The 26,131-nt window shown below is 38.0% G+C and overlaps 1 protein-coding gene across 4 annotated transcripts in view; it reads left to right on the top strand.

Annotated features, from left to right (window-relative positions):
• The window catches only part of CTNNA2 (catenin alpha 2), a 1,529,678-nt gene that overhangs the window by 1,199,976 nt on the left and 303,571 nt on the right, over positions 1-26,131 (top strand). For all 4 annotated transcript variants that reach the window (XM_043982315.1, XM_043982316.1, XM_043982318.1 and 1 more), the window contains one exon: positions 6,554-6,706. In XM_043982315.1, coding sequence (XP_043838250.1) covers positions 6,554-6,706 — 153 coding nt within the window. The remainder of the gene's footprint in view (positions 1-6,553; positions 6,707-26,131) is intronic.

Here is a 26,131-nt window from a genome sequence, read left to right as displayed (position 1 = left end):
TTTAATCACAATAATGGTGAAAGTAACTGTCATTTTTAGGACTCTAAGGTTTTAAGAGTGCTTTACATGGATCATCTCATTTGAGTATCACTCACAAGGACCCTCTGTGGCAGATACCATTGGATTTTTTACTCCTTTTATCACAGATGGGGAAGATGTGGTTCAGAGAATTTTAGTGACTACCCCCAAAGCCTTTCAGTTAACAAGTGTCAGAGGTGAGACTTGAACCCAGGTTTTCCTAACTCTAAGATAAATATTCTTTCTGTTGTGCCCCCCAACACCCTTACTAAACTTCTAATTCTGTATATATCCTACCTGTTCATTAAGAACAATAATGAGGGGGCAGCTAGGTGGCACAGTGGATAAAGTACCAGCCCTGGATGCAGGAGGACCTGAGTTCAAGTCTGACCTCAGATACTTGACACTTACTACCTGTGTAACCCTGGGCAAGTCACTTAACCCTCATTGACCCACAAATAAACAAAACAAAACCAAAAAAGCACCCCCAAAACACTAATGAAATGGTCTGGGATTTATATTCCAGTCCCCATGCTGTCCTCAGTAATCACACTTGCTCCCATTTCTATAGGAACTAAGATTTTACAAATCATTTTCTTTATAATGGCCCCACAAGAAAGGTAATAAAAGAATTATTTCCCCCATTTTGGAGATAAACAGATATATGTTGTACAGTCATTTTTCCAGTCTCACCTGGCTCTTCATGACCCCATTTAGAATTATCTTGGCAAAGATACTGAAGTGAGATGCCATTCCCTTCTCCAGTTCATTTTACAGATGAGGAAACTGAGGCAAAGTTAAGTGACTTGCCTAGGGTCACACAGCTAGTAAGCATCTGAGACCAGACTTAAACTCCGGTCTTCCTCACTTCAGGCCAGACACAATACCCACTGTACCACCTAGCTGTACCAAAATAAATATTTTTGGAGGATAAATGACTCGTTATATTCTCTTGGCTACTAAGCAACAACTGTAAGATTTGAAATCACTCTTTTTGAAACCACGTGCAAAGAATTATCTGTGCTATGTTCTGTCCTTCATATGAATTCCTAGCATTTATTTTGTGCTGATGAACTTCCATCAATACTTGTATTATATTTCCTGGAAAAGATTATGACATAAAGCATAAAAAGCCAACTCTAAAGTTGGGAATTTCTGAGTTCAGGTCTTGCCACTAACGAATACTAAATGTGTGACCATGGGCAGCGATGTTAGCTCTCCATGTTCTAGGCAAATAACTAAGATTGTCAGTTACAGAAATGGTTGGGATGTTTCTTATATAGGAGTTCCCGATACCAATGAAATCAAAGATTCATTCCTTCTTCCTTTTAGAGGGTCATAGTATCTGTGTATGTCTTAGCCTTTTCCTGGATTAGGAGTTCCCTGAGGCCAAGGTCTAGGTTTCTTCCAGCACTTTATTACACGCATAATGCATTTTTGTTGAGGCAGTAAATGAATGAATATAACCCTCTTGCCTTCTGGTCAGAGATATAACAAGAATTTTTTTTTTTTAATTTGGTCAGTGAGCATCAAATTTGCTCTAGGCAATAATAAGAAATGCAGACTCAAGAACAGAGAAGAAAGGAAGGTCAGGCAGGCCCAGGAGAAACTCACGATGAGAAGTTGGATTTCCATGTTCAGATTTTAACTAGCTTTCCTTGCTAACTAGTCAGTCACTCATCAAGCATTTATTAAGTGCCTGCTGTTTGCCAGGCACAGTTAAGATGTAGACATAAAGTCAAATAAAATCATGCCAATTAATCCTTTCTTTTAAAGAGCTTCCATTTCAATAGGGGTGGGAGTGGGGCTAGATAAATGAAACCTTGAAAAGGGAAATGGTGTCTTGGTGATGATTGCATGGTCTAGGGCAGGCTGTGATGTGTCATGGAATCCTAGTTTTAATCAGGGAAAGGCAAAAGCTTACTTATTAGGGATGAGGAACCCAAGGACAGAATACAGGAGAGGAGGTGGAGGCCAGTTGGTGAGCCAACAAGCACATTTTAAGTTCTACTATGTGCCAAGCAATGGTCTGAATGGAGAAGGAATATTGTGTAGTGACACAGGAGCCTGTACATCAGAAGAGAAGGCAATAGCTCACTTCTGAGAGCCAGGTGCCCAGGGACAAGGTCCAGGTTACTGATGGTAAACAATTTACTCTTAGCATGAACAAAGACAGGGAGGTCATCAAATATGTGGGATGCTGGAGAGCAGACTCTGCCACCAATTAGCTAAGGTAACCTTGGATAGGTCACTTAATATTAATGAATTAATTAGTTAGTGAGTGAGTTAATGTTTGCTGAATTCATAGGACCAAAGGCTTAAGAGCCAGAAGGGAATTTAAATAACAAGGGACTTGAGAGACCAATTAGTCCTTAGCTATGGTTTTACAGATGATGAAGCTGACTTGTCCAGGGAGGACATGCAATTTGCCTAAAGTCACTTAGTTAAAAATTAGACAAGCTGAGATTCAAACCTTTGTCCCATAATTCCAAACCCAATCCTTTATGGAAGCCCTTTTCCAATGAAGTATTAGAGAATGTTCTCTGCTGTTCTTTGCTATAGTGTTTATGAAATGGATTCTGGAGTATTCTCTTGGGCTGGGGAGGGGGGAGAGGGGAGGGAAGAAGAGGGAAGAAGAGGGGAGAAGAGGGGAGAAGAGGGGAGGGGACTCTGTCCAACTCTATCAGATTGAAGTTGTGCTAAATGATGTGCATCGGCATGGCTGTAATTAGCACGAGAGGGGAAAATGCAATTTGCTCACATTTCCCCCCGGCCTGATGGAATCAGAGACATAAGCAGATAGATCACACTAACAAAGCTGTCACTACTGAATCAGCACATTTACTGGGGAAATATGCAAACAGATGCCCAGCTTGGCTTCCTCCTCTTTCCTCCCTTGGTGCACACTTTCTCAGTCCACGTTGATTATCCCTCATGAAGATCCTTTGGGATCTATGTTTCATTTTCCCTTGAGGATGGTACCTTCTTTCTCACTGTAATATTACAGGAATTGTGGGCCACGGTGGGGTCCTGGGGAGTTGGGCAGACTTTTTCATTCTAAGGAATTATTTGCAGGATCCATTTATAGACTATAGATATAAGTCAGACTTACCTGTTGTCTAACTACCTGTTAGGAAAAGGGTTTGAGCCTCATTTCTATCTAAGGCTTGTGTCAGGAGTAGGAGGTATTGGTGACTGCTTCAGGATCAGCTACCTCTCTGGCTGAAGGCTTAATATTTTTTAAATACAATTTTAAAATTTAAATATTCTCTCTCTATATAGGTATACTTATATATATATATATATATATATATATATATATATATATCCATGCATGTATATATATATATATAATTTTCATTTCTAGATATACTCCCCCAACCAATTCCCAATGAGCCTTTCTTATTAACAATGAAAAATCATCAGAGGAAACTAATATTGTGACCATATTACTATATTGTGGTAACCATATTACCATCAATGATCTGGTAGCATATACAATATTATACAGCCATAGGCTTCCACCCTTCCAAAGAAAGGTGCTACATTTCCTTTCTGAAATGGCAATGGGTAATCGCAATATATAGCATTCAGAGGGGCTGAAATATTTCTGTTATAGATTTCCCCTCCCCTTAGGGACCTAATCTCTGTAACAATGTACATTGTCTAAAGAGGACTCACACCTTAAGTTTTTATTAGTCATACCACCATTTGTATAAAGGATAAAAAGGCAAATTTTTATAAGAGAAATTGGAAGAGATTATGAGGATGCTGGTCTTAAAAGTGCTTAGAATATGGTGACCATGAAAACTGGGGAAAAATTACCCACTCCTTGCATTTGCACGGGATTCCCCTGCCTTTGTGAACATTCCATACTCAGATGATCTTAGAAGTAGAGTTGGAAAGGACCCAAGAGATACCCGAGTCCAGGGCTTCTTAAACTTTTCCCACTCTCAACCCCTTTTTACCTGAGAAATTTTTACAAGACCCCGGGTATTAGGTATATAACAAAGCTTCTTAACCTTTTACTGTTGCCAAAGTTTTCACAACCCTCGTGTACATTTACATGGGGTCGAGACACACAGTTTAAGAAACTTTGCTTTAGTCCATCCTACTTCTTGTCTAGAAGGGAAAACTGAGGTCACGAGAGGACAAATAACTTTCCCAATGACACACAAGTGGCAAACAGTACAGCCCAGATTGGAACCACAACATCAGACTCCAAATCATCTTCTTCATGCTACTCCACTCTCCATCCCACCTGATGGAAAGGGAAGGCATGATGGTAATAGGGCCTCTATCATCCCTTCTAGGTCTAGCTCTAGTTCTAAGATTCTTTGACCATTTAGAAAAACAAAACAAAACAAAACAAAACCCTGATGTGGAATTGCATTGACATAGTGAGTCCCAGTGAGGAACCTTATCTCCTCATCATTTCTCCACTTGCTGAGGACTTTACAAGCTTACAGAAGGACCTATAGGCCACTGAGAGGGAAAGCCATGAGATCAATGTGTGTCATAGGGAGATTTTGAACCAAGTCTTCCTCTGCCATGGATGCATACAGATTTTCAAAGTATTTCAAAATTGTTTGTCCCCTATTAACCTTAGGAAAAAAAAACCTGAGGCATAGAAAAGACAAATCCTTAATTTCGTAGATTAGAAAATAGGATGAGAGTGGCTAAATGACTGCTCGAGGTATACCCATCTATTTAGTATTCAAGACAGGGTTAGGATCCTAGGTCTCCTGACTCCAGGGGTATTTCACTTTAATTTATCAAACATTCCATGAGCACCTACTATGTGCTACACTGGGTAACACACTTAGCATACAAGGACAAAAACCAAAGAAGTCTTTTCCCCAAAGGATTTGGTGTTCTACTGAGAGTAAATAATATATTAAAAAAAAAAACTCTGTGCATGTATACACACAAACATATATATTTATATATTAATATGTATATGTATTTTACATACATCCTCATATACATGTATAGACATACATATATCTGTTTGTATATATACGTGTGTGTTTATACACATATATACATACACACATGTATGTGTGTGTGTATATATATACATATATATATATATAAAATTTTTGTATGTGTGTATGCATGGGAAGAGGGAGAATCAAGACATTGGTGGGCATTGTTGGATGTTACAGATACAAGCTTTCTAATTTCTTATATGAATTTTAATTGATCATGAAATTCTTATTATATCACTGTCATTTTCCAAGAATATTGTAAACATACATCCATCCTTTATAACAAGGAGATGTGGTTAGGTAAAATAAATAGAGCCATTGATAGTGACTGGCAATATATTCCTCAATCTATACCTTTAGTTTTCCACTCCACTGAGAGGAGAGACGTTTTACCATCTGTGCTTTGATTTGAATTCTCATAACTTTTAACAGCATTTTCCTTTATACTTTTAGGGCCATTGAGTAGACTGCTCATTTGTTTCCTCTTCTCTCTGAATCAGTTCCTTCAAGCTTTCCCATGATTCCCAGAATTTCTTTTATCTATTATTCCTCAAGGCACCATGATTGTCTTTTTGGATTCATATACCACAATTGGTACAATCCTCCACCAATCAATGGATACACAATTTGTTTTCTAGTTTTGTTTTCTGCTCTAGACTCTTTTTTTCCTGTCCACCATCTTTCCTCAACCAACTTTCTTCCTCCGGCCCTTCTCTGTTATCACTTCTAGGCATGAAGATCTATGTATGAGCACTTCCTTTCATACCTCAATTCAGTGGAACTTCCTAAAGTACTTGGCTCTACCAACACAGTGTAACAAGAATTGATTTGATTGTCTTATATGATACGTTTTTCAGAATGATCAAAGGGTTTATGTGTAAGGTGGCAATAATTAATGGGGAGTCAGGAAAATATAGCCACAGCCAGATTTTGAAGAGATTTAAATGCCAAAGAAGAATGCATATTTGGTCTTAGAGGAAATATGGAGCTGCTGTCAGTAGCACTTTTCTTATAACATACTATATAATCAAATAGTGTGCTGGAAAGGACTGATGAGGCCATCTAGTTCAACATTTTCCTTTTATAGACAAGGAAACTGAGACCCAGAGAATTTAAGTGACTTGCCAAATGTCATTGGAGGTGGGATTTGAACCTACATCCTCTTATTCTAGAAGCAATGGGCATGCCATTGTATGATGCCACCTTTGAATTGCTACTGAAAATACAGTAAGGTGCTAAGAAGACCAATAAAACTGTAGTTATGGAGGTACCATGGTATTGTGGGCCATTCAATGGCTGTTGAAGACTAATTTAATCTATTTATGCCTAAAGGTGAGGCCTTTTAATTTTGAGATTCATCACTGCACATTCCCTTGTACTGTCTTAAGTAGATACTTGGAGAAATAAGGGCATGGTAGCCATGTTGATTAGAAGGTTGTCCCAAAGCATAACCACAATTGGTAAATATATCAGAAATAACAAATGGGAAAATAATCAATTGACAAGTGGCCAATTACTTATTACTTTGTTTTCTTTTCCTGTAGCTTCGAAAAGCAGTGATGGATCATATATCAGACTCATTCCTGGAAACCAATGTCCCCTTGCTGGTACTGATTGAGGCTGCCAAGAGTGGGAATGAGAAAGAAGTCAAGGAATATGCTCAAGTTTTCCGTGAACATGCCAATAAGCTGGTGGAGGTAAGTCACCATCATTGTAATCATGGCATACTATGAAAGTATAAAGCATCACCAAAATCTTGATTTCATATCTTTGGCTGACAGGGACCTCTATTTTATATCACTGGCTCTGATAGCAACATGGTAGAATATATTTTGCTCTTGATGTTGGATTCATTAAAAACCTGAAGTTGGGAGAGGAGAGTATGATAAGGCAATTCCCCAGCTCTGACACCCACCCCTTCTTGTTTTGTTTTGTTTTGTTTTTTCCTGCTGGTTAAGTGAGGAGTGAAGGGAGGTTTAAATAATGTTGGGAAGAAGAGAGATAGGAAATAAAGAAGGAAAAAAAATCAAGGAGTAGGGAAGCAGAATAAATGATGGTATAACACAATAGCAAATAGGGAAACATGTGCCCCTTCACATTGTAATCAATAGCTTGGATAATGGCATGCTTATCAAACTTGTGGTTGAAGATCAGAGGGAATACTAATCTATAGGAGGGAAAAAATGGAACTGTTTAATTCCCATATTGATTTATCCTTCTTTAAAAAATTAATGCAATTCTATTGTGTGTCATATCCAATGATAAAAACAGATATATTTTAAACTATAAATTTATTGAAAATAATATGACATTGATGTCACCATATTTGGAATGGTGCCAGCTCCCACATATAGTTTATTGCTTAAAATACTGGAGTTATTTTGATTGGAATTTCTCTATCCCTTCCTACTGGCTTTTGTTGATAACAGAAAGTATTGACGTCATATGGATTTATTTTATATTCTACAAATGGGAAGTTATTGCATTGATTATTTTTTAGTTGTCTCTCTAATGTTCTCCGAATAAATTGTCATACCTATAAAAAAAAAGGAACAAAATGTGGGTGGAGGACCCTGAGTTCCTATGCTATCTTATTACCCCAGCTGCCCTCAGTCAAGTTTGGAGTGGACTTGAGACTTGAAAGAAAATCGAGGATGTCATTGTTCCTTGCTTTTTTTTTTTTACTCCACTCCCTAATCCTTTCCTAACTATTGGCTTAGACTATATTTGGACAGCCATTCAGGGAGATTGTTCGAGTACGTGCCATTTCCCCAAAAGGTGATCTCAAGTTTGTGGAAGACCCTGTAGGCAAATGACAGGAGTTTCTTTTCTCATGTACAAGTATGGGGGATTATGTTTACTAATAGTGTGTATGAAATATTGGGAGCGGCTTTAAGAATACCAAAAAGAATTATGTAAATTCCTTGAAGAGATTCTGTAAAAGGATAAATGTTAAGAGAGATTCTGGAAAACTACTACTAATGTAGACTAGGATAAGTTATGCTGAGGGAGCCATGATGGTGAGGAAAAACAAGTGATTATGAGTTAGTGGAAGATATCTCAGTCAAGGGCTCAATTTTTTTGGACTCATCTTTAAATATGGGGTTTTGTGGATGTTAAAATACAGAGGAAAAGTCTTGGAGACTTGATTCAAAATTGCAATAGGGAATTATACATCAATGAAAGAAATGTCATTTTTAAAAAAAGTACAGTGTCCAGGATGATGAGATAGGGAAGGTAGAAATTACCAATAGGATGGAAATAGATTGGCAAACCTCAAGGTATGATGGGATGGTGGAGTATCTTTAAGACCCAAATAATTGATGTTAAGAAAGTGAAAGGAAGAAGGTGAGTGAGAGGATATGAAAACCCTGAGGAAAAGAAAGAGAGAAGTAGGGCATTTGGTAAAGGCAGTTGGATTAATTGTACAGATGTTAAAGATAGTTAAGGAATAGGACCTCCGAAATAGATGAACAGACTCTTGGGACAGACAGAGATGGATATAAAACTACAGGTGGTTCCTAGAAAAGACTGTTTGCTGTTACAAACCTGGGCTTTCCTCTGCATCTATAGCTCAGTTGCTTAAGTTATACAAAACAAAACAAAATAAAATGAAACAAAACAAAACCAAAAAAAGGAAAAAAGAAAAAAAATCTTTGTTGATGCCTTTTTCATGACAGTCAAAATGGTTTTAAATTTGAAGTAAACTGTGGAATAGCTCAAAATAAATGTGAAGGTATTTTTACCTAAATATCTACAGTTTACACTGTGGAATTTGTCTTTCCCAAAGTAAAGGCAGTCATGAGAGAAAATGACAAGGAGATGTTTAGAGAAATGAGAAATATGAGAACTTATATTCCATTAGCTTTTGAGTTCCTTGAGGGAATGGACTGGTTATTGGTTGTTGCTTGTTGTTTATATATTTTTGTTTTTGTCTGTTTCTGTGTCCTCAGTGCTTAGCACACAGTGATTGACACATTGTATGCCCTTGTTATTGTTCAGTCTTTTCAGTAGTATGCAATATTTTGTGACCTCATTTGGGGTTTTCTTGGCAAGGATACTGGAATGGTTTGCCACTTCCTCATACAGGTCATTTTACAGATGAAGGAACTGAAGCAAACAGGGTTAAATGAGTTGCCCAGGGTCACCCAGCTAGTAAGTGTCTAGGGCTAGATTTGAGTTCAAGTCTTCCTGACTCAGTACTCTGTCTATTGTGCCACCAAGCTGCCCAGTATGTACTTAATACTTATTTATTGATTGGAAAGAGAGTAAAGGGGTGATTTTGGTTTAGAATGGGAGATAAACAAGGGAAGAACAGGTATACCTGAAACAATCACAGAAAGAATAAAGAGGTGGAGTCTCATGGCCTGAAACTCTAGAAAGGAAGTTATATTGAGAGGGGTGAGTAGCTCTCCATAAAAGGGAGATTGCCTCCAGAGACTGATAAGCCTACACAGGGAGCTCTTTGTTAAGATTTCAAAAGGTCTTGTATCAAGACATATGGAAGCAAGAGAAGGAAGGTTAATGGTGAAAACCAAAAAGTAGGACAGTTCTATAGGAAGAGTATAAGATTTGCCAAAAACCCTAGTAAGATGAGACTTTTAAAAATAATTAAGGCTGCTAAGACAGGCTTTCTAAATATTCCTGGTGATAAGGACAAGGAAGAGATAGGTCACATTGATAAAATAATGCTAATGGATGATGCAGAAAAAGCCACACTATGGAACTCCTGTTTTCCTCTTTTCTCTATTAAAGAGAATGATTTTCCTAATAGAAACACTAGAAGAAAAATAATTGTCAGGGAGTTGAAACTTAAGGAGAGAAAGGACACAGGGAAAAAAACTTGTAAACTGCCTTAAATGAAACTAGATCTCCTTGGTGGGATCAACTAATGTCCAGGTTTTGAGAAACATGGTTAATTGACTCACTGTACTTTTTGAGAAATCATGGGGTAATGATGGAGAACTGGAACAAAGTCGATAAGCATTTATTTACTGGGAAATATGTTCCAGGCACTGTGCTAAGTGCTAGGCATAAAAAGGAAATTACAATCTAAAAGGGAAGATGATATGAAAAAAACTTTATATAAACAAGTTTTGTATGGGATAAATTGTAGATAATCAAAAGAGAGAAGACATTAACATTACTGAGAATCAGGAAAAACTTTTTGCACGAGGTGGGATTATAGCTGAGACACAAAGGAAGTCAAGAAAGACAGGAAATGGAGGTGAGAAGGAAGAGAATTCTAGGCATGGGAGACAACAAAATGAGTGTCCGAAGATGGTGTGTTTTGTGAGGAAGATCAAGGAAGCCTGTGCCACTAAATTGCTTATACCTTACGTGGTATAAGGTATGACTGGAAAAGTAGGAAATTATGTGATGATGGCAGATATTAAAAGCCAAACAGAAGATTTTATCTTTGATTCTGGTGGCAATAGGGGGCCACTGGATTTGGTTGAATGGAGGGAGGGTGACATGGTCAAATTTGAATTTTAGGGAAGTTACTTTGATCTCTGAGTGGAGGATGGATTGGAGTGGGAGACACTTGAAGCAGGGAAACTAACCAGCAGACAATTGCAATAAGCCTGAGGTGATGAAGACTTGAAGCAGGATGATAGCAATTTCAGATGAGAGAAGGGGAGCATATATGAGAAATAAAATGAAGGTACATTTTTTTCCAGAGAAACCTACAAATTGCCAGGGATTTGTGCTGTAAATCCTTCAAATTACTTAGGAATTAATGCCTGCATACGTGAACCAGAAATGACTAATACTCAGACTCCAACAGAAAGATGTCTTCTTACACACATCTCATTCTCTTTACAACACTAACCCTTCATTCTATACTACCTAGAGAAATTGTTTTCTATAGATAATGTGCCTTCTATGTTTCCAAAGAGTAATTTAGGTAGCTATCACCTACCATCATCAGGAAAATGTCCCATAAGCTCATAGAGCCTGGGTAATAGTGCACTTGATCCTAGTCAGTACCTCCTCAGAGTATTATGGAGGGATTTAATAAGGATAAATCTCCAAATCTATGATTTTTAGGTCTTGCACTTGATTTTATCAATAACAACAATCAACTACACTAATAAGTAGTGAAGATATCTGAACATTTATGAGAAAGATTTTTTTTTTATGTAGCATAAATCCAATATGAGTCAACAATTTCAAATGGTAGCCATGAAAAGTCGATGGAAACTTGGGCTGCTTTAATGTGATTATAAAGTCTATAATAAGGGAACTGATAATCCTCTATTCTAGCTGTATGATACCATATCTGGGATATTGTGGTCAATCCTGGATGTAATATTTTAGGGGATTGACAAACTAGAGTGTGTCCAGTGGAGGGTGACAAGGCAATGAAAAAAAAAAAAACACGGCACCATGTGAAGATAAGTTGAAATAACTGGAGATGTTTAGGTTAGTGAAGTGGAAACTTACATTGGGAAATGATAGCTGTCGTCAAGTATTTGAAGGACTGTGAGGCTGAAGTGAGATAATCCTTATTCTGCAGGGTCCCACAGGTCAGAAGTAGGAGCAGTGGGTGGAAAATTGAAGAATGTAGATTTGGGCTGTAATTGTTGGCAGACATTTCCTAGCTATTGTAGTTGTTCAGTGACGGGTTGAGCTGTCATGTTGGGTGGTGAATTCCATGTCAATCAAGGATTCCAAGCAGAGGCTGGATAGGTACTTTTTAGACATCTTGGAGAAGAGATTCAGATTTCATGGAGGTCTTCTGGGGTTCTGTAAAATTTTGTGTGCACTCAATCTGTATGTGCTAGGCTGTGATGCTTTAGCTGTGAGAGAGTCATCTCCTGAAGAAGTTACAGAGAAACAGGAGGGAATAAACTACAACACACAGCATGATTAATAATATACATGCTTTTTCTTGTTCGTGCACCATATTGGTGGCAACCAACAGGGAACCTGAGATCCACCCAGCACGAAATGATTAGGACACATGCAGGGAAGGGGCGCTTTAAGCCCTCTTTTGTCACAAGTATATTAGACTCTTAGTCACACTCTTCAGCATCCTCTAGAGATATCAGCTTCATTTCAACATCAGTGCTGTATTGGCAACTTGCATTCCAGGCCAGGCACAAAGTCAAGGAAAATACCTTATATACTGACTGATTGCAGAATAAATTGATGACTACATATTGATCTACTCATTTCAAATTACAATAATAAAATGCATTAGTTACTGAGTAAAGCTCTCATCAAAAAGAGTATTTTTGAGGGTGAGATTATTCTGGTCCATTCTGCAGCTGTTACCTGGGCATAAGTCCTGGAAATCTGGGGAAGTGGGGAGTAGTGAACACTAAATCGTGCATAAGACCCCTGCCTGTGGATTGCTACAAAATAGTTGCCTATTATTAATTTTTATTCTAAAGGTGCCTGCAAGTACCTATTACCCATTGTTTATGTATATATATATATGTGTGTGTGTGTGTGTATGTATGTGTATGTGTGTATATAGACACATTTACACATCTCTCTAGCTATCAATCGATTGATCAATCAATTAATTGATCTACTTATTCATCCTATATTTAGAGAGAGTGGAATAGGGAGTTGGTCTAGGATTCAGGAAAACCTGGGCTCAAGGTCCATTTCCAGTATATTGATTATGTGATATTGGGCAAGTCATTAAAATACTCAGTGCTGCTCTGGGTGACTCTGTAAGACCATAATTTGCAGAGAAGGTGCCAACCTGCACTGATTTGATGGAGTTATTCCCTCCCCACTGGAAGCTCCCTTTCCCACTGAAATTGTAGGTCTGATCCCAACAATGTGTATATGGATGTGTGTGTGTGTGTACATGTATATATATATATGTGTGTGTGTGTATATGTTTGTGTATATGCACACATGTGCATACACATACACACAAATACATATAAACCTACATGCATTTTGTTGAGTCATTCCAGTCATATCCAACTCTCTGTAACCCCATTTGGGGTTTTCTTGGCAAATATACTTTGCCATTTCTTTCTCCAGTTCATTTTACAGGATGAAGTGACTTGCCTAGGGTCACACAGCTAGTGAGTGTCTTGAGGCCACATTTGAATTCAGGAAAACAAGTATTTCTGACTCTAGACCTGTGGCACTCTATCCATTGCACCACCTATGCCCTCCCCCAAAAGAAAAAAAAAATCTTTGTGACCCCATTTGGTGTTTTCTTTACAAAGATACTGGAGTGGTTTGCGATTCCCTTCTCCAGCTTATGTTCTAGGTAAGGAAACTGAGGCAAACAGGGTTAAGCGATTTGCATAGAGTTAGTTACATACTTGCAAATGTTTGAGGCTAGATTTGAACTGAAGATGAGTCTACCTGACACCATGGCCAGCATTCTATCCATTGTGCCACCTAGCTCCCCTATGTGTTATACATATATATACAGATACATAGTGGCATTGCATATCCCATGGTATGGATACCTACACAGCTATCATTTATGACAGCACTTTTCAGTATGGAAAATTATTTACATACATAATTTTATTTAATCAAAATATTATAATAACATTCTGAGGAAGGTGATACAACTATTACTATTTTTACAAATGATGAAACTGAGGTCCCTCTTGGTGTAATGAATTGCAAGAGGTCACACAACTATTTACTGAAATCGTATGCAGATTCCCAATCCAGTGGTCTCTCTATTCCTCTTCACTGCCTCATTGTGAAGGAGAAACTATTTACTGCTAATGGCTCACTTTCCACAAACAAGGGAATATTGACCAACATTTTCCAGGAAATGAGTTTAAATTGTGAGAACCTGGTACTCTAGCAGCATGGGGGAGAAAGGCTTTAGATGATGAGAAATGTAAATTGTGATAATGACAGTAAGAATATTCCCTGAAATTAGGGAAAGCAAACCTCATGCAAAATGATATAACACTTTGTGTTTCACAGTGAAATGGGAATGTTGTGTTTTGTTTTATTTTATTATGTAATATGGATACTATTGCTAGCTTATGCATTATAGCCTTAAAGTGTGTCAACATTTAGCCCACTACAGTATCATTTCTTGCATGCCAAAGGGAGTTCACTAAACTATCTTTATAAGCCCTAAAAGAAAGTTGTTAATTCCTTAGCACTTATTAGAAGGGAAGCGATTAGGGGCCTGGTAGAATTAATGTAAGTAATTTAGACCTCCTCTGGATAGAAAGGCCTTATTGAATGTCAATGAATCAATTGGTTAGTCAATAAACATTTATGAAGTGTCCTTTGTGCCATAAACTGTGCTAGATGATGGGGATATAAAGATAAAATTGAAATGATCCTTGTCTTCAAGGAATTTTGATTTGATGATGGGAGACAAACTATATGTGTATAAGTATATACAGAATAGTTATAATGTTATTTAGTAGGAAGACACCAGCAGCTGGAGTAGGACGGAAAGTTTTGATATGAGTTGACTCAGAAAACAAGAAGCTCATTTTTTTGCTGTACTGAAGACTTTGTGAAGAAAAGCAATATATGATAAAGCTGAAGAAGTAGGTGGGCTCTATATTGAGTAAGGCTTTAAATGGTTAGCAAAGGATTATTGAGGTATTTGGTCCTTGAGGTAATAGGGAGCCACTGGAGTTTGATGGGCAGTCCTTGAGAAGTATCCACTGGAAACCAAATAGGATCCAGGGAATGAGAATCATTCCTCTGTGGGTTCTGTGATGTCCTATGACCCACTCACAACACAAGGACCCTGTCCTCAATTAGAAACTGGCTCCATGGGCTGTTAATCTGTCAATCAATCAGCAAATCAACAGATGTTTCTTACAGGCCCAGCCCTTGCAGAATTCATCAGAGCCAATCCATATCATGCAAATAATTCTCAGAATCAAAGTAACCAATGAATCTCCCTTCAGGGCTGATCTTGCCCTTCTGGAGATGAACCAGAATTGGGCAATTTGAATTAAAGTCGTATTCTGATAGAGCTCAGTTACTATGGATATCACATTTTAAAAAAGAGAACACAAGACAGACTAATTTCTTCTATCAAGAACAGTCTGTACCTTCATTAAATGAGGTTTTGTACTCCTGTGTAGCCTAAACTCAGAGACCTCATGCATTTAGAGACATGTATCCCTGTTAGCAAATGATAATATGCTAGAATTTCACATACCCTGCAGGGATCCAGCCTTGGACAATATCTTCCTATTATTTTGTTTGCTGTACTGTGTTATTTTTTTTTAATATAAGCTAATGAATAGTTATCTTAAACAATAATGTAGTAACCAAGACCTTATTTCATGAGTGCACTAATTCCTTGTATTATAATGGGAATAATATAGTAATTAATCCTTCCCTGTTTAGACTTTGGTGGGGATACAGATATAATCTAAGCCTAGCTGTTTCTCATGCTCATAGGACCCATCCCCAGGGGATAAACTAAACATAATAAAGGTCTTTATTTTTGTTGTTGCCATATCTCATCATTTAGAAGTTGGTCACATTCTCTTGATATCCATTAATGCCAGAAACAAGTAGATATTCAGGGAGACAAGTTATGTTTTACAGGCAACTTGCAGGCGCTGTTTCCAATTGCAGGAATTGACACTCAGCTTTCATTACTGAATATCATTCAGAACCCACATAGTACGTGGGACTGTGGATGAGTGGGGGTAGAGGTGGACAGCAGATGTCCAATATAAAATGACCCTGCCTCAGAGTAATTTTCTATATGAAGAAAATTATTAGTTAAAGCAGGGTTTTTCTGCCTCCAGATTATTTTCCTGACCCTATTTGGTGCTAACGTTCCAGGTTACTCATCTGTAAAATGGGAATAATAATAGCACCTGCCTCCCAGGCTTGTTGTGATGATAAAATGTGATGGTATTTATAAAAGCCTTTGCAGTGCTATAGAAATTCTAAAGAATATGAACCTGGTGCTCTGCAACTCATTGTTTCCTTTCTTTACACCATGTATTTGAGATTTTGTCTTCTGGGCTGGTTATTTATTGTCCTCCGTCAGTCTCTGGGTAAGATCGTGAGCTCCTCAAAGAGAAGGAGTGAATTTTGCCTTTATCTTTATCACCTGCACTTAGCACAGGCCTGGTGCCATACACATAGTAGGTACTTCATAAATGTTTATTGACTGATTGATGGAATGGAGGAAAGGACCAGATTTGTAATTTTGTTAGTATAGGAAAATCCCAAGTGAGAACATTTTCTCTGCCAATGCACATCTCCACTTTCTGTGTCTATTAGTCTTAGAGAGTTGCTTAGGGTGTTCAGAGGTTAAATGACTTGGCCAGGGTCACATAGTCATCCTCCTCCTCCTCCTCTCCTTCTACTCTTTCTCCTCCTACTTTTCCTTTCCCCTCTCCTTCTCCTTCTCCTCCTCCTTCTCCTCCTCTCCTTCTTCTCCTCCTTCTCCTTTTTCTCCTTTTCCTTCTCCTCCTCTCCTTCTCTTTCTCCTTCTCCTTCTCCTTCTCCTCCTACTCCTCCTTCTCCTTCTCTTTCTTCTCCTTCTTCTCCTTCTTCTCTTTCTCCTCCTCTTTCTCCTTTCCCCTCTCCTCCTTCTCCTCCTCCTCCTCTCCTTCTCCTCCTCTCCTTCTTCTCCTCCTTCTCCTTTTTCTCCTTTTCCTTCTCCTCCTCTCCTTCTCTTTCTCCTTCTCCTTCTCCTTCTCCTCCTACTCCTCCTTCTCCTTCTCTTTCTTCTCCTTCTTCTCCTTCTTCTCTTTCTCCTCCTCTTTCTCCTTTCCCCTCTCCTCCTTCTCCTCCTCCTCCTCTCCTTCTTCTCCTCCTTCTCCTCCTCCTTCTTCTCCTTTTCCTTCTCCTCTCCTCTTTCTCCTTCTTCTCCTTCTCCTTCTCCTCCTACTCATCCTTCCCCTTCTCTTTCTTCTCCTTCTCTTTCCCCTTCTCCTTCTCCTCCATCATCATCATCATCACCATCACAATAGCCAGCATTTACATAGTGCTTTAATATCCTTCAAGTGTTTTACTTGTGTTATCTCATTTGAGTCTCACAACTGAAGACGCTGAAGCTGAGAGAGGTTGTCCAAGGTCACCCAACTCATACCTGAAGCTGGATTTGAACTTGAATATTCCTGAGTTCAGTTCCAACTTCTAGGGGTGGTGTCACAAGAGAATCTTCTATGTTTTGTGGTGTATACCCACTTTAGAGTTAGAAGAGAATAAGATCTCCTTCCCATCAAAGAACTTGCACAAATGTGTGGGGTGGGAGAGGGGATCACAGCATGGTGGTGGGAGAAGCAAGACAACAGTAACAAAAAAAGTTGTTGCTGTTCAGTAATTTCCCACTTTTGGGGATACCATGGACCATACTGTTCTTCCAATACACAAGTAAAGAAAGGAACTGTCTTTCTGAACCCTGCAGCATGCAAAGAAAAATCCAGAAATCTTATTTTTAAAAGAATGCTGTCCCAATTTTACATTTATCTGGGATGGATATGACTGAATGGGTTTTCTTGGCAAAGATACTAGAACGGTTTGCCATTTCCTTCTCTGGTGGATTAATGCAAACAGAAGTTAAGTGACTTATCCAGGGTCACACAGTTAGTAAGTGTCTGAGGCTGGATTTGAACTCGTGTCTTCCTGACTCCAGGCCCAGAACTCTATCTACTGAACCACTTAGCTTCCTCTCACACACTAAAGAGAATAACACCAAATAGTATATGGTTGAATACTAAATTGTTATGTTTAGCCCCACTTAGTACAATGTGCCACATAGCATGGCCTATAACTTGTATAGGCTGCAGCTATCAATCCATCAACATGCATTTGCTAAGTGCCTACTGTGTGCCAGGCACTTTGCATGGGAGATCGGGATATAAACACACAATTGAGATGATCCCTGCCTACAAGGATCTCATATATCATAGACAAGTACTCACGGAAGAGATGAAACTTAAGCTGGACAACACCAGCCTTTGTTAACTAAATGAGTCCCTTTGAAAATACTCCCATTATTGTCAGGGACTTGTTTTCCCAGAGAGTGACCATATGGGAGAATCTAAGAAGCCAATTTTCCCCAAAGGATTTTCCATTTGAAGTCTGATGAGTGATTGGTTTATAAACCAGACTAAAGGCTCAGGGCCTCTTGAGGGAGAGACCGTAAAACACAGAAAAGTCAGCCTCCGAGAAATCCCATTTCTAGGATACACGTGGCCCAGATTTTCAGAGAAATGTCATGACGATCTCCAACACAGAGACTTAAGGCTCGGGTGTTGTTATGGCAGCCAAGCTTTTATAGTTTTCTCTGGTTCAGTGGTTTTTCAAGCTAAAAATAGGCTCCATTCTGACCTATCACATCTCCCCACTCAGCTGAAAGAGGTTGTTTTGATACCGACAATCAAGTGTTTCAAAAAGTCAAGTCTTTTCAAGTAGATGCCTCTAGGCAGCTCTGTTAGAGTTCTAATCGGTATCATCTCTTTAAATAAATCTGCAACTTATATCCCAGCAGGGCCATTTTGGAAGAAGCCTGTCTGTGCATGTGAAATGGGGCCATCCTCTGGCCCCAGTGATGGACCAACACCATTCTCTTTAGGTTCTTTCTAGAGGTAGCCAAGGCTCCTTCCTAGATTTGAAAGATTATCAAGTCCAACACTGCCATTTCACAGATGAAAAAACTGAGGTCCAAAGACATTATCTGGCTTGTCCAAAGTTGAAAAGGTAGTAAATAACAAAGCCAGTTTGAAAATTAATATCCATTGGATTCTAAACCCACTGCTACTTTCTTTAAGGCATATTTAGGGGCAAAAAATAATATTTTAGGGGCAGAAGGATTTTTGGGCCCAGGGTAACAGCAGCTCACATGACTTATGACTAATAGGGACCTTAGAGATTATTTAGTTCAATGCCTTCATATTATAACTGAGTCCCAGAAAAGGAAGAAAACTTGTACAAGGTCACTTAGTATTGATAACCTGAATTAATATATTAATGCAGGGGTATGATTTGAACCAGTCTCCTGATTCCCAATTTCCTTTCTACTATATACCACAATCATTCTGAAGAAGAGTCTGGGTTCATGGTCTGAAGAATGATACAGTCAGAGAAACAAACAGTTCCATAAAATGGAGGAGAGGTTGTATAAACTCAATATACCCTATGATCTCCCCTACCTAATTTCTTTCTACACTTGAATTTTCCTCAGTGTTTAAGTTTAGAAGACCTGAGATCCCTCTCGACTGTGTGAGACTATGATTCTACAATTCAGAGATGCACAGAATCACCAAGTGTTCCTTTTCGAGGGGTACCTATAGCCGTCCAGTTCATTTCAGATTCAAATAAGGAATGCCACTATAAAATGTCTAGTAAGTGGGAGTTTAGTCTCTCCCTTAAGACTTCCACTAAGGGAGGACTATTGACTCCTGATTGCTCCCATGTCTCTTTGAGATAGCTCTCCTTGTCAGGATTTCCTACACACACACACACACACACACACACACAATCAAACTAAAATTTGCCTTATTAAAAGTTCTTTTCATTCCTTCCCATAAAACCAAACCAGATAAGTTTCTTTCATATGGAGCTCCTCCAAATATGCCAACATAGCTATCAGGACCCTCTGCAGTGTTCTCTCCTGCAACATCCTTCAGGAATATTTGTCTTGCTTGGACCCATAGCCATTCACCGTGCTGGTTTTCTTCTAAATGCTTTCCAACTTTTTGGATTCCTTTATAAATTGTGGCAGGTCAAACTGAACAAAATACTTAAAATGTGTTCCGAGTGGGAATAGTACAGTAGGACTATCACTAGCTATTCTCCAAAGGAATGTGATGCTAAATATAGTCCAAGATGGCATCAGCCTTTTTTGACGTCCATATCACACTATTACCTCATTCCATGTTTACAATATATTAAAACTCCCAGTTTTATTATTACTTTCAGATAACTTCTCTCCAGCTCTATAAAACTCGTCTTGTACTTGTGAAGTCTGTTGTTTGAACCCAACTAAAAAAAAATGAAACTAATGTGCCTAGAAGTAGCATGGCAAAATAGCTACAAAACTATCCTTCGATTTCAAGACCTGGGTCTTCTTGATACATCCTACTTAAATGACCCTTGCTATGTAAATCACTTAATGCTTCAGTACTGTTTTAAATCTACATTAGTGGGTGGAGTTATTTACATAAGCAAATGAACAGATTCCCTGCCCCCACTAAAAAGGAAATGCATAATACTTTATAGTTATCCTTACTGACTTTCATCTTATTAGTTTCACTTTAATATTCTACCCTATCCAGATCATTTTGGATCCTGACTGGTATCTAGTATGTTAATTATCCTTCCTAGTTTTGTATAATTAACACATTTTATAAACATGCTGTGTATACATGTCTTTTCATAGCAGAAGATTCCTCCTTGCCCAGTATGTCTCTTCCCTCACTGGAACCTCACCATAAGGTGTGCTTTTATTTTCCATTGTCTCTTGAGTAATTTGGGGATGGAGGGTAATCTTTCTTCTGGTCATGCAATACCTGCTCTCTGCCCTCTAAGACAGTTCACTTGGTCCTGTTAGCATCAAAGACAACCTGGCCGTGGCTCAAGTAGAGTGTACAGGTACTTGGATAGGTCAATTTTATTAGTTTCTCATCTGCATAACTGGCAAGCAATTCAGTCAACCTTCCTCCAGGTTTCCAAGCATCTAATATTTCTTGGAAGTCAGTTACATCTTTGCCCAGAAACATTCATTTTTCCCAGCTGTTCTGAATGAATAATTAAAAAAAAAAAAACATTGCAGAATTGCTTACTGTTTTCCCTTTGTTTGGTTATGCCTTCTATTTTAGGAATAACAATAACATTTCCCAATCAGAAAACAATTAGTCAATTGTCACGAGGTTAACTATGACTCAGTGACAAGTGCAGCTCTGCTATAATAAGCATTTGTTTTTCAGCTAAAAATTCTTCAATGATTCCTTCTCTTGAATTTAATGAGAGGCTTCTCTGTAGCAGGAAAGAGTTAATGAAGGTTATATCAATGCTTAACTGACTCTAAAATTCCAAGATGGATGCCACCTCAGTCAAGAGAATTCAAAATATAATCATCAAGGTAATTTTAGGGGATCTCTCTTTGGAAAATTAATTTCCATTCCTGCTTCTATTGAAATTAAAAAGGAAATGTGGGCAGCTAGGTGGTGCAGTGAATAAAGCATTGGCCCTGGATTCAGGAGGACCTGAGTTCAAATCCAGCCTCAGACAATTGACACTTACTAGCTATGTGACCCTGGGCAAGTCACTTAACCCTCATTGCCCCACAAAACAAAACAAAACAAAACAAACAAACAAAAAGGAAATTAAGAAGGAAGTAAACTTAGATCCATGTTTGAATTCAGTCACTTGCACTTGGACTTGCAATTTTGTGTTTTCTGTTCTTTCAGTTAGTATGTCTGACTATCCTACCCTAACATCCAAAGCAACTGGCAGATTTTGATCATATTTTAAATAATCCCAAATGGAATCACTGTGTACCTTATTAAAGTATTTCTGCTTATCAAACACATTGAAATATTGCTTATAAATATGATCAGGCATGAAGATTTTGGGTCACTTTAAACTGATTGTTTGTTTTTTGTGGGGCAATGAGGGTTAAGTGACTTGCCTAGGGTCACACAGCTAGTGTCAAGTGTCTGAGGCTGGATTTGAACTCAGGTCCTCCTGAATCCAAGGCCAGTGCTTTATCCACTATACCACCTAGCTGCCCCCACTTTAAACTGATTCTTAATAAATATGGCAACTTAATAGAGACTGAGGTGATATTTTTAGACTAATTATACCACCTTAAACAAAATAGAAACATTGCCTATAAATTCATTCAGTAAAATCAGTGCCTATATTCACATTGGTCAGGGATGAATACATGTTAGACCATGGCCTAAATGATATCTTCAAGATCCAGAATCATATTGTTGTTGTTATTTCTCCTTCATTCTTGAAAAGGACTATGATAGTTGTTCTGACTTGCACTGAATTGGATTTAAGTGAGGGAGTCCTGTGCAAAGTCACCAGCCTCAGTCCTCCAGAACCATCTGTGTCCAATTGCAAGATTTATATCAGAATGACTGCAGATGGCCCCAGATATTTAAGGCAAATGGGGTTAAGTGACTTGCCCAGAGTCACACAGCTAGTAAATATCTGAAGTGAGATTTGAACTCCATTCCTCACAACTTCAGGGCCAGTGATCTATGCACTGTGCCACTAGTAGAATGTAAGATCCCAGAGGACAGGGACTTCATTTTTATTTAGGTATCCCCAGTTCCTAATATTGTCCCTGAAAATATCACTGGTCCTCAATAAATTCATGTTGAAATGTATTCTCTGTTCACCAATTAAAAACTGTATTTAAAAATATTATTTAAAGGCATTTATCTGCTTTCCTATTTCCTTCTGTAATCAAGGTAATGTAAGGAAATAAATCAGGGAAGAAAGATCCAATTTGATGTGGTTCCTTTTGTGGTTGTTGAAGACAACTTTCAGACTGCTGAATACATTTCTTTATTTTCCCTGGATGCTCAATTAGACAAATTCCTCTAGGATTTGTCTCCAGATCTTTGCAGAACTTGATTGTTCACACCAAAATGGACAGTGTGCCCCTATTTTATTTAAGAATTTCTCCTGATTAGTGTCTGCTTTTATTACTCACATATAAAACAAAGCAATTTATGAGAGAAAAGCAATGACTTTTAAAAGAATGTGCTTGCAACTTCCCTGAAGTTGAATCTCTCCTAACTCCTGAGTAATGCATAAAAAAGAACATGATGAACAAGGGAAGGATAACCTATTGGCAGAAGCAGATGACAGAAAAGAGAACTCACAACCCTTCACATTTCACTATCTAATAATAGCTAATAATAACAGGTAAGATTTTATGTAGTGTTTACTACATTCCAGGAGCTGTGCTAAGTGCTTTACAATTTTTGTCTCATTTGATCCTCACAACAACCCTGGGAGGTAAGTGCTATTATTATCCCCATTTTATAGATGAGGAAACTGAGGCAAAAAGAGATTAAGTGACTTGCCCAGAATAAAGCACAACCAAAAAGCATATGAAGCCAGCCTTAAATTTAGGTCTTCCTAACTCCAGGTCTGGTGCTTTATGCACTGGACCACCTAGTTGCCATGAAGGAGTGATCCTCAAAACAAGAAAATGTAGAGCATAGACAAAAGAAAATTGACATTGATATAGGCAAGTAACTCCTAGCAACTTTAAAGGGACTTAGCGGGGCAGCTAGGTGGCCCAGTGGAAAGAGCACCTGCCCTGGAGTCAGGAAGACCTGAGTTGAAATCTGACCTGAGTCACTTGACACTTACTAGCTGTGTGACCCCGGGCAAGTCACTTAACCCCAATTGCCTCACCAAAACAATAATAATAACAACAACAACAACAACAACAACAACAACAATTAAAGGGACTTAGCTACCTAATTCAGCTGAATTTGGAAAATGAGTGAGATACCAAAAGGTTAAAGATTTTTGCAATTTTCCAAACTGAGGGGAGAAGCAGATTCAGAAAATGATGTGCTGTTAAAGTTTATCGCAACCTTAGAAAACTCGAACTCATTTTAAACAGATGTTTATGGTTTCTTAGAAAGTGGTAATCACTGGGAGTCATCATGTGTTCAACAATTATTAATCATACAAAACACACCACCATGTCCTATCAGATGAAAAATTTAGTACTGGGTCAACTTTTATTGAATGAAATTGAATTGGAGAAATAGTATGGCATAATGGATAGGGCACTGTGCTTGGAATCAGTGACCCTCTTAGGTCCCCTCTAAGACAAGAACTTAGGAATTGAAGTAATGGAGTACAAACTCAACTGATCTATTTATGGTTACTTTTAAAGAAGACTTTACATATGAAATCCACTGCTTAATCTATGTTGACTTCATTTTGAAACTGCTTAGCATGACTTTTGTTTGAAAGTACCAATAAAGAAAGACTCTTCAAACATTTCTATGCTGTTGAATGGAAAATATCATTTACAGATTTTCACTAACTTGTCTTTCAGAAGCAATCAGTGCATGGTACGACTTTATCAGAAAGTTTCTACAAATAGTTTCCAACAAGATAAGTCTGCTTTTTCCCCCTCTTTCTTACAAATTGCTATAAAATATGGTGGGAAATAGAGACAGTGTGATTAAGAATACATTTTAACCTGGGTCATATGACAACAATATTCAGAAAAATTTTTAGACATAAAGCTTACGTTTGGATTCAGTTGGTTTAAAGCAATCTTCCTTGAAAATGCAACCCAAAACATTCAAATGTAGAAAAATTCCATCAATTAGCAGTTATTAATCATCCTCTTGGTACCCAGGAATGAGCTAGGTACCACAATTATTACAGAAGCCTTTGAGGTAAACCCGAATAAAAAAGAATAACTACACTAAGCCAAGTACAACCTGAGAAAAAAAGAGTATTTGGGGCACAAACTAAAAGGGTACTTGGAAGAAATAAAACAGGAAATCCAAAATGTTATTTTAAAGGAAACAACAGCAGGGGGTGGGGAATGAAAAGTAGAATTAATAGATTACAACAGACAGTGGCAAACCTTATCTAGTAATTGAATTACCTGAAAATGAGAATGGGACAAACAAAGCAGAGTCCATGAAACAAGAAATATTCAACCAAAACCAAACTATAACTGTTACAGAATTATGAAAAAATAAGAAATAGGAGCTGAGAGTATTTCTTAGAGGAGCCTGGACTAAAGATATGCTGTGAGTGAATAATTGATCAGATTTGAGTAGATGGAGAAGCTTTATGTATGTATAAATGCATGCATGCATGTACATATGTATATATAGACAGAGGCTTGAAATCAAGAAAAATCATCTTCATGAGTCAAAATATGGCCTCAGATACTTACTAACCATGTGTGACACACATAAATATATAGAGAGACATACATATATAGGCGCACATGCTCACACACATAAAATATGCATATATATACATATATTTATGTGCATTTTTCTATCATCTATCTCTCTCTCTATCTATCTGTCTGTCTATCTATCCACATTCATGTGTATATAGACAGCCTCAAAGGGAGTATCTCCAATTAATTTAGGACACTGAAAGACTTGGCTATACTGCCTCAGTATGAAGGTGTTCCCTGCCCCCCCTTATCTAAAAAAGATGATTTTCAGAGCAGAATGATTACCTTTGAACAACATCAATGAGCAAAGTATCATTGGGACTATTTTGAGTGGCTGACTGAAAATCATTAATTCAATAGATTAGACTTCCACTGGGCGAGAACTTTCTCCGGCCTAGTTATACATCCCTGGTAGGTCACAATCCTCTTTCTTTCTTCAATATTTTGTGGATTGTTATTTCATTCTCTTGGTATTCCCTTCACTGATGCAGAGTACAGCTCCATTAAGCCATAGTAGCCAGGCTTGAATTGCTCTGGGGAAAACAAACAACAAGAAAATATTAACAGAGTTTTAACCCCCTTATTATTAAAACACTCAGCTGAAATATACTTAGTTCTTTTCTAGGCCTGTACTTAGAACCTTCTAAGATTGATAGCATTCTTTAGATCTTTGTACCCAGTGCCTGGTACACAGTAAGCAATTAATAAATGTTTATTGACTAACCAACCTTCTGACTTTGCTTTGTTGACATAATCTTTGAGAATCCACAATGTCAAGTCAGGATAGGAAGTCAAAATAGGTGTTTCTCAAAAAAGATAATCTGCTTATTTAATAGCCTCCTGATCCTGTTTCAGTTGGTAATAGATTATGCCTGGATAAAAGGGAGGGTTTTTGTTCTTGTTGTTCAGTTGTTTAAGTCATATTAGACTCTCCATGACCATATTTTAAGGTATTCTTGGCAAAGATACTGGATACTGTCATTTCCTTCTTAAGCTTATTTTACAAATGAGGAAGCTGAGGCAAACAGGTTGAAGTGACTTGGTCAGGTGCACACAACTAGTGTCTTAGGCCATATTTGAAGTCATGAAGATGATTCTTCCAGATTCCAAGCCTAGTGCTCTATCCATTGTGTCACCTAGCTGCCTAAAAGGGAGTTTGGGTGTCTCTTTATTTATCCTACCCAAACCACTGTTGGACTTTGGATTTTTATTACTTGGTCAATTATTTTCATCCATTCTTTCACTTATTCATTCA

This window comes from Dromiciops gliroides, chromosome 2, assembly GCF_019393635.1.
Source record: "Dromiciops gliroides isolate mDroGli1 chromosome 2, mDroGli1.pri, whole genome shotgun sequence".
Taxonomy (NCBI): domain Eukaryota; kingdom Metazoa; phylum Chordata; class Mammalia; order Microbiotheria; family Microbiotheriidae; genus Dromiciops; species Dromiciops gliroides.
Note: the sequence above shows the minus strand (reverse complement) of the source record. Positions and strands in the feature narration are given on the sequence as shown.